General features: G+C 46.7%; 1 protein-coding gene across 5 annotated transcripts in view; it reads right to left on the reverse strand.

Moving 5' to 3' along the window:
* ADK (adenosine kinase) overlaps positions 1-9,831 on the reverse strand; it is a 295,940-nt gene extending 286,109 nt beyond the window's left edge. For 3 of the 5 annotated variants that reach the window (XM_074907208.1, XM_074907210.1, XM_074907207.1), the window contains exon 1: positions 1,849-1,877. In XM_074907208.1, coding sequence (XP_074763309.1) covers positions 1,849-1,862 — 14 coding nt within the window. In that variant the 5' untranslated portion in view covers positions 1,863-1,877. Of the gene's footprint in view, positions 1-876; positions 978-1,848; positions 1,878-9,677 lie in introns of those variants that run through there. The other 2 variants (XM_074907206.1, XM_074907209.1) reach the window with 2 other exon arrangements.
* Between the last annotated feature and the right edge of the window lie 21 nt (positions 9,832-9,852).

A 9,852-nucleotide genomic window follows, 5' to 3' on the forward strand; every position in this document is an offset into this window, starting at 1 on the left:
AAATAATGACTGATCAAAATAATTACGTGACGAAGGTTACCAGCTCACTTCACAATACCGCCCTGTTTTAAGATGAAGTGCTTTAGGATACAAAACTGGGCATAATAATTCCCTTCACGCATGTCAACTGAAGGGTTTGTCATTCTTCAGTTTTCCCTGGCAGAGTGACATCGCAGCAGCTCCAACAGGCCGCTAAGAGCAGAGCCCGTTACTATGACCCGGCTTCTCAGTATCTGGGGTTCATTTAAAATTAGGTTCCAGTCACGGCACGCTACAGCGATGCTTTAAGGTTCAACCGCGGCTGCCGGAGTCCCAGGACAGCCGCCCTGCCACCACCACGGGCGGGACCCCGCCGCTGCCTTTGACAGCGGCGCCGCCGCCGAGCCACGACGCACGACGCCCCCGGCCGCGCCCCGGCCGCCGCCCCGCCATTCACCTCCAGGAGCCCGGCCCGGCGCATCTCCGCGGGGCTCTCGCCAGGGCTGGCCGGGCGAGCCGCTGAGGGCTGGCATCGGTCCCAGCCGGGACGACCGCTGGCAGCAGTCGGCGACGCCAGCGCGCGCGCCCACCTGCCCGCCAGAAATAAACTCCGCGCGGCCGGGGCGCGGGTGACCCCCACCCGCCGGGCTGGGGGCCCGGGAGGGAACCGGCGCGGCGGGGGCCTCCGTGCAGCCGCCACACCACCTCGCGGCGGAGGGACAGAGGGAGGGGACGGAGCCGCGCTGCCCCGCAGCCTCATCCCACGGGTGGAGAAGGAGGGAAGAGCCGAGAGCCGGGCGCCCCCACCCCGCGCACAGGAGCGCATGGGCGCCCGCTCACCCCCTCCCGTGGGCCGCCGGGCTGGGCGGCGAGAGCCGCGGCGGGGCTCGGCGTTACCTGAGGATGGGCATGGCGCCCCGCTGCCAGCGGCGTCGCCTCCCCGCCCGCCTCGGCCGCGACTGAGCTGCCGGCCACGGCCCGGCCGACCCACCCGCGCGCCCCCGCCCCGCCCCGCCCGCCCGCGCGCCCCGCCATTGGCTGGGCGGCCGGCGGGGGCGGGCCCGGGCCCTCCGCGGCGGCGGGGCGCGAGGAGCCCCGAGAGGCGGCGGCGGCCTCGGGGCACTGGCGACGGGCCCCGCGCCCCGGTTCAGAAGCTCCCGGTACCGAGCGGCGCCGCCCGGCCGGCGCCCCGGGGTCCCTGGCCGCCATCTTTGGTCCGGGCAGAGAGCACGCGCCTCCCGCACACCTCCTCCTGTCATCTCCCTCCCACAGCCCGAGGAGGCAATTGTCGCCAGCGACAATTAAAAAAAAAATTAAAAAAAAAAATCAAAAAACAAAACCCGAAACGTTTCATCGAGGTAGCGAAGAGGCGCGGACTTCTAGCCGTACTGCCCACATTAAAGATGGCCAGCGGAGCCCCTAGCATCGCTGCCCCTCAGTTGTTACGGGACCGCGGGCATCGCCGCGCTCCCGCGGGACCCCAACCTCCTCCCGGCCGGGGCTGCTCCCCAAGCCGGCGGCCGCCCTCCCTCCCCGGCGTCTGCCCGCCGTCCTGCTGCCGCCTCGGGACCGCTCGTTCTTCCCGGCCGCTGACTGACGCCTCCCCCGACGCGCGATTTTGACACACTCGCCAAGAACGCATTTTCACTCTTTTTATTTGCGTATTGGGTCAGACCTTGACGCCGCCTCAGGTGAGCGGCCTTCCGCCCTCCTCGGCCACCACCTGGGCCAGCGAAGACCCCGTCACCGGGTGCTGGGGCAGGGCCGGCCGGCCTGGCGGCACGGGCTCCCGCTCTGGTACCAGAGAGAAGGGCTATTGCACTCCCGGGTTGCTGGAGCACCCGGCAGCCACCTGTGGGACGCAGCTACCGGACATTACTCATCCTTCCAACCTGCCAAAGGGCAAGAGAAGAGACGCGGATGAGATGTGGACCCGTTGGCCACCGTTTGCGGGAAAAAAAGGGCAGCCCTTTATTGCCCAACTGGTTTCTTGTCCGCCTGACGTTCAAGCAAAACTGCCATAGAAGAAAGGAAAAGCATCGGCAAAGCCCGGTTCTTATTCTCGCCCTTCCTACCCGCTTACTCTTCATTTGGCTGTCAAAGTCACTGCTACTCCGTGCAGATTTGGCACCTTCGTTAACTTACCAGCACCAGAAACACTGATTCATGAAACTGATGTCAGAAGGGGTTGTTTTTGCTAAAAGTAAATCCCACGTTGTTAAGCACTGCCATGTCACCTCTAATTAAATATTTAAACTTCCTAATCGTGACTATTTAGCCTTAGTTTCCCTTTCTCTCCATCTACAAAATGGGAATATTGTACTCAGGAAAAATAAAGCCAAACTTTTCAACTATTTTTGATTTTTGTGTGTCTCGGAGAAGTTCACAATGCTCAAGGACCTACAGTGTCACATGAAGGTAACAGGAATACTTATGTTCAATACCTGATGGAGGACAAATTTCCTAGGTTCTGTAAAGTGGACCCTCAAAAATTAACCACCACTTACAAAATTCTCATTATTAAAGTGTGTCAGGGGTCTTGAAAAGTCAAACTAATTGGAATGGGAAATGCATCCATCCCCTTACTGTTGCACCACACAACACAAGAGGCCCCCAAATCCTGGTGGAGGATCTTGAACTTCAGTAAAATGTAAATATTGTATTTGGATATATAATGGCTGTGTCCTCCGATCAGTGTTGAACAATAGATTATTCCTAGTTTAACTGTTCCAGTGCCTAACAGCCAAACTTCTGGTTTATACTTGAAAATGGAGGGCAGGGGGAGGGAATTCCATCACAGGCAAATATAACAATAGTAGTAACAATGCTTGGTGTTGTTGGTCCCATCACTGTATTTTAAATAATAAACCCATTTTTTTAAAAAAATCAAATTGTAAATTCCTTATAAATAATTGCCTGGCTTTAACAAGCACATAAGAATATGTAAAGGCAAATAGATATACATAATGCTAATGTTTTATATTTATAGTAATTTGTAACATAGACCTGCATATTATTAATATTAAGCCATAGAGTACAAATGAAGTACTATCAAATGTTTCCAACTTTTGTAAGAGTTCAGCAAGATACGATCAAAAGTGTTTTTCTAAAAAATTAAACAGCCTTTTATGAAATAGCATGTATCACACCTCAACAGCACCTGTCAAACACACTTTTATAAATCTCCAACAGTTCCCAAGTGCCCAACCACCTTGCTTGTACTATCACATATCCACAGGTTCTACTGGTACTGATGTCTTCAAGGCATCACCCACCACTATGGGGGTTTTTGTCATTTACCAGGGAACTTCTGGAAGTTCTGACATGTAAGTGGAACAACAACAACCAGGGTATCCCCGGAAAAATGGTCATTTATTGCTTACAGTCATTTATAGATTAGTTTTATGATGCTTGTGCCACAAGTTCAACTCATAGTCACATCACATATGTGCTAGGCAGCCAGCCTGAGTTCGCTCAGCCTCCCTGACACCTTCTAAACTTGCTTTGCTTGCGTGGGGCAGATGACCTGTGCTGTCACATGCATTTTGGCTTCATAAATCCTTGAGGGAAATATAGAATTCAGAGCTATGGTATCTAAAAACATGTAATACCTGACAGGGTCTATCTGCAATTTCTCTCAACTGCTTCTGTTACCATACAGTAAGTAAGAGATCTGCATGACCATATGAGTTCCTCTATGTATGATGAACAATAACTCCTCAGGTGATTTCACTCAAACGTTTCCTTTCAAGCATGGTATGAATTAAAAATCAAGTGCATCCCTACCTGATATAACAACAGGTAAGCATGTGAGAATTTTTAAAATTGTGCTTTATTGAAGCAATCCATGAAACTATACATTTTATACATTTTTAACTAGTATATCCAATATATAGGCAATTTATGACTTAGCTTTTGACTTGTGTTATGTTTTACACCACCTATACTTAGTACCAATTGTCCAGTTTAGAATACAAACAAAAAGTTCTCCATTAACTCCCATATTTTACTCAATTTCTTCTTCAAACTACAAAACTAAGGTTAATCTTAGATGAACTGCCCACCCTTATCTCTGCAAGACAGAAGGATGATCTTTTCATAACAACTTCAGCAGACATTATAAAATGGGACTAACAAGCAGGAAATCCACAAATTCTCTTTCAATAACAGCATTTTGCAGAGCTTGCATGTATTTTCTACTAGAATAGCGGTTGTTTTGAAAACTCTTCTACAGAGAGAATTTAATATTTTGCAAAATAAAATAAGATGTATTTTTATCTTCTATGGATCTACTAGCAAAGTATTAAAAATAATTTTTTTACTATTTTTAAATTCCATAGCATAATCCCATTTATTTTAACGCAGCTTCATAGACCATACAGATGTAAGAGCAAAGGGAAGTCTATATATCTTGTAAGTCTTCACCATATTGCAGACATATTTCTTTTCTATCTTATTCTAGTCAAATAGCCTAGCCCTTGAGACAGTTACAACTTCTTTGTACCACTGAATGTACAAGAAACAAAAAACCATAAAACCCCCCAAAAAACCCACCACAAAAATCGTTCACCATAAATGAAATTCCAAGGTAGCATAAAGTCAGCAAGTGGCTTTATGTTACCACATCCTTCAAGCGTGGAACAGCAGTCAAACAGAAATTATTAACAGCTCAAAATGGAAAAAACCCCCCACCTTTCTCTTCACTGAATCCTGAGTAATACCCAGACACATTCCTTCACAGAAAATGCTTTGATATTCTTTAAATAATATTAGTATGCAATTTGAAATTACTTAAGAAGCCATTTATGGAAATAAAAAATGAACAACCATGAGAAAACACAGTGTTCACATTGTATCTGCAAGTTCAATTTACTTTTTTCAAGAAGATAAGGTTTTCCAATATGTTGCCAGCAAAGACTAATTAATGACCTTTAGATAGCAACCCATTCCCTGCTTCTGAAACTGGTTTTGTGAAATATTTGTTTACCATGCCTGTGTAACTAACTACCCAAATCCAATGTTACAACCTTGAATCACAAGCCAGAGTTTTGCTTCAAACATTTCCACATGAAATATACCTCAGCAGCAGCAGAGTAAGCCAAGGTCTTGTTCTACAGAAAGCACATTTCACAGTAGTGCACTGACAATGTATGCCACAACTACTGCATTCACTCAAGCCTCCTCTCCAGGCAGCTTCCTTGTCTGTTTATAAGTACTATTAGTAGATCCAATTAGATGAGTAATTCTAAACAAGCTGTTTCAGTAGGTGAAAAAGGAGGAACTCAGAAATCTCATAAAAATTCACAGGGACTTCTTCACCATGAAATAGGCATATTTGGACTGGCTCCCCTCCCACTGGTAATGAAGCACCCAAGCAGCTCTAGGGACAACACTAGTCCTGTTGACTTCAGCAAGGCAGCACACCATGTCAGAAGCATATGTTTCTGCAGGATATCAGCAAAGACCACTATGTCTAAACTATCATTGTTCGTTAGTATGATTCTTCTGGCCAGGTGGGCTGAAGTAACAAAAGAAAGAGACACCAGCCATGCTTGTGGTCCAGAGCAGAAAGAGCCTTCCCACGACATCCTCTTTCCTCAGGTTACACACTCCTTCCCATAGAGCAAGGAATTACTTTAATTAAAAGGATGAAAACACCATAACAAGCTTCTCCAATACAAGAACACAAAACGGTGGAAATATGACACACACTGTGAGAAACCCCACAGGATCACATCAAAGGCCAGGTGAAGACACGTCAATCTAAACAGTAATTTGAGAGTTACATATCTGAACAATGAAAACAAGTGCCTGAACTCTAAGAGCGAGGTATTTTTCATGCTGCAAGTCATTCCAGTTTTGGATATATTGCTGTCAACACAACTTTGAAGGGAAGGTTGCTGCTGTTATGTCCTAAATAAAGCAAAATCAGCAAAGTCTGTTGCTAGTGTCTTCAAAACTATTTGTCTGTTTTCTACAGGAGTCTAAAGACATCTGAAGAAAAAAGTCAATTGCTTTTATTACTCTGGGAGCAAACACAGCAAGGTGGTTGAGTTTCAGATCTTTCTTTGTACTAAAGGGGCATTAAGAGTATTGACATGGAAAAAGTCACCCACATTTGCAGATATGAGAAACCGGAAAGTGAGAAAAGTACAAGCCATGGAGACAGAAACGGAAATGCACACAAATGGGGAGTGAGGTGAAATTAAAAAAAAAAAAAAAAGCCAGAGATAATCAAAGAGAAAGAAAAATTATTTACTAAATTACAACTGGAAGCTTTGTAAGAGCTAATTTAAAATATTCAGAATTTTCTTCCTTTTGTAGAGAGGAAGGAATAAGATAAATTAAAAGCCAGCTTCTTAAGAAAATTTAAAATGCATGAAATTAGCAGGATTTTTTACAGTCACCAGTATCAAGTTGTCTAAAATCTATCAGAACAGTAATGACAAAGGATTGCTTTTGATAACAATTACTCAGAGTGTTTGATAATTTATTCTGAAGAGATGTCTAATAGTAACAGAAGAGGAATACTGTACTTCGTACTTTTAGTATAAAGTATTTGTCAAATTCAATGCTTACATTGTCTTCATGTAGATAAACTTATTTGTCCACACAGCCAGCCACGTCATGACTATTCAATCAATACAGCTGCTGCAGAACAGCCAGAAGGCCATAATGCATCAGAGGGGACTTCACAGCAGAGGATTTCACAAGTTTGTTAATTTTTTCCTTCTGCACACATGAATATTTCTATACAGACATGTACACAGAAACTCAAAATTTCTACAGAGAATGTCCAAATTCTTTTGTAACTTTACCAGTCTGTTAACAGATGTCTGGTTGAGGTTCTCACAGACTTCCAAGATAAAATCAAACCAAATATAAAAGGATGCAAGTCCTTAGTAACTCTCCTCTGAAGGAATGCCTCATGATGTTTCTAGTAAGTTGATGCTACTGCTCCGTGACAAGCCATTTGCAGATCTGCAAGCCTATTTTCTGTTCAAACAGTACAGTTTACACACACAATGATATTTTATTTCACACAGCAGAGACACAGTCAGAAATCTGAAACAACGCAGCATGCACTAACAGCCTTGCCTAAAGCCCGTTGGTTTTAGCAGGGATTTGCACTCATCAATAAAGACAATGCAAAACCTGCCACCCAGCAGATTAATGTCAGCAAAACACATTGTTGAGCTGGGAATGCCAGTTTGGTTCTCGAGCTTTGTGTTCTGCTCACTGGGCAGCAAAAGCCGGCCACCCTATATTGCTTTCAAACAACTTCAGCTGAACCCGGTCAGCTTTGCCTACCTCATGAGGGAGCAGCAATATTTGCTTTCCTTTGCTTGAAAGGATCAAAGGGGACTTAAAAAAACCCAAACATATGTATCCATGAAACCTGATGTCCCTTTGAGAGAGAAAATGATGAAAAAAAGTACTGTTGATAAGGTACATCTTATATTACAGAGTAGAATTTGAATTTTTATGGCTTTTTTAATATTAAAATAGCTTTTGTGGGAGCTATAGGGAAGATTTCAGTTCATTGCATATGAGAGAATAAGTAAGGTACAAGACCATCCTTGTTGAGTCCATTAGACATGGTCTTCTGAAGAAGCTGGAGTTCTAGAGATCTAAATGTCAAGAACAAGGAATTCTCCTCTAATTCTTGGTACAACAAATATGAAGTAGTTAGTTCCCAAATTTCTCAAGTGATTTTTCACTTCTTTTCAAATCTGTAGGTTAACTGTTTCTAATGCTCCCAAGCATACATAGCAGTGTTTTGCATTAAGAACCGAACCTCATTAAAAATACAACAAAGTCAAGGAACCTTAACTGTTCTGGTACCTTCCGTACCAGCTTTTAACACAGGACAAAGTCCCACAGAAGCACTCAGTCAAACATGTTCTTGCTGCTACCTTCAAACGAGTGCAGAGGTCTGCCAAAGCTAGTCCAAACACCTCACCCGCTTCACGAGTCCAACCTGTGGCCCACAGCACACATTAACTCTACTTGATCACCAGTTAATTATGGCATTTCTCCTCTTATGAAACAGAGCTAAAGTCTAGTTTACATTTCATACTGAAATAATTTGACACAGAACTAGAATACCCAAGCTCTATCAACATTCCTCATGTTTTATCTATCATACCTTACAAAAGTATTACTTTCAGTTTAATCAGTTGTTATCAGAGTATGTCACCACAGCCTTTCATTTCACTGTAAACATCCTTTACATTTTTAACTCAGTACCCTAATAATGTTCTTAAATTTTTAATTTTTCATGTTTAGGCTTGAAGCAGATAAAATGTGGTTTCCTCTAATAAGCTTTATAAACAGAAACATTACAATCACCAGTTTCTTGCCCCACCTTGCTTTAAGGCCCACGGAAATGACTGTTGCTTTTTAATTACAACCTTACACTGCTGCCTGCCATTTATTTGCTTTCAGAGCTCAGTTACATTTTTCCTCTTCCACTATCTGCAACTGAGCTTGTCAACTATTATTAGACCTGAACAGTCACTCTGCTGCCAAAGTATTCCGACTTCGACAAATTTAATAGGATTAGTTCTTTCAGTAAGGACATCAGTACGAAAAGGGACTCTTCTCACCTCAGTACTAATGTACATCTCCTTTATGCTATATTTGAGCAAGTTACTAGTTATGGCCAAGGTAATTTTGGACCTTTCAGGCCTTATGTCATTAATCCTCTTCATATACTGAAATACTTAGAAGGAGATCACCTATTTTACAATTGTATTCATGTCTGAATAATCCCGAGAAAACAAACCAGAAACCGCACCCACACAAGCTCCGCTATAGCTCTCAGTACTCATTTTGCCCTTCCTGCACTGAGAAATCTTGTGTTTTTCTGCTATGACATTTAAAAATGAATGGCTTGTTTCTGTGCAGGCCATCGGTCAGATGGGATTCAGTCAGTGACATGACACAGTGATCACACAAACAAGGAAGTATAACAAATGGCACAGATTATTTCAATAAGAAAACATTTAAATGTGTTCCACGTGTCCTGAAGAAAATGTGTCTGTTAACGGGGATTTTTAGATAACTAAGTTCCTGTCTAACGGGGTCAGAGACACTCCTCGAGAGTATTAATCGGGGCTTTCAGGGGCTATGTTCAAAGACGAAGAGCGCGGGGTGCCGGCCCAAGCCGTGTTTCGGTCCCGGGAGGCGCAGCTGCAGGCAGCATTCCGTTTCACCGCACGCCCCTACCCAGGTGCCGGCAGCTCACTCGCGCCAACCGACCCCGGGCTGCCCCAAGGCACAGCCAGGGCCCCGCGGTCCCCGCGCCGCGGCAGCAGCGCTCCCGCCCGCCGCCGCCCCGGCTGCGGGGCGTCCAGCCTGGCGACGCCCCCGGACAAACGCCGGAGCCGAGCACCGGGACCCGCGGGGCGGCCGCTAGGACGGCGGCGGCAGCGCAGCGGGACGGCCCCGCCGCCCGCCTCCACGTGCGCCCAGCGCCGCCGTGAGCGGAGCGCGGTCCCGCGGCAGGGCTGCCCGCACCGCACCGCGCCCGGCCGAGCCGGGCCCGGCGGGACCCTCCCGGCGTGACTCTGACCGCGCACCGCGGCGGCACATGTCTCGTCCTCCACCGGGGGCAGCACCGGCGGCACCCAGCGACGCTCCGGTAGCCGCCGGGGCTTCTTCGTGAAGAAGAGCCCCTCCCCGCCACCCGTTACCTCAGTTGCTTTTGCTCCAGCTTGAGCTTCTTAGCTTGCGGCTCCCCCGCTGCCATCTTCGCGCTGGGCGGCGTACGGCGCGCTCCGCTCGGCCCGCCAGCCCCGGCCCGGCCCGCCCCGCCAACCGCGCCGGCACCGCCACCGGGGGGCGGGGGCGGCGGGGCGGGCGGCCGCG

The sequence above is a fragment of the Athene noctua genome, chromosome 5 (assembly GCF_965140245.1).
Source record: "Athene noctua chromosome 5, bAthNoc1.hap1.1, whole genome shotgun sequence".
NCBI lineage: Eukaryota > Metazoa > Chordata > Aves > Strigiformes > Strigidae > Athene > Athene noctua.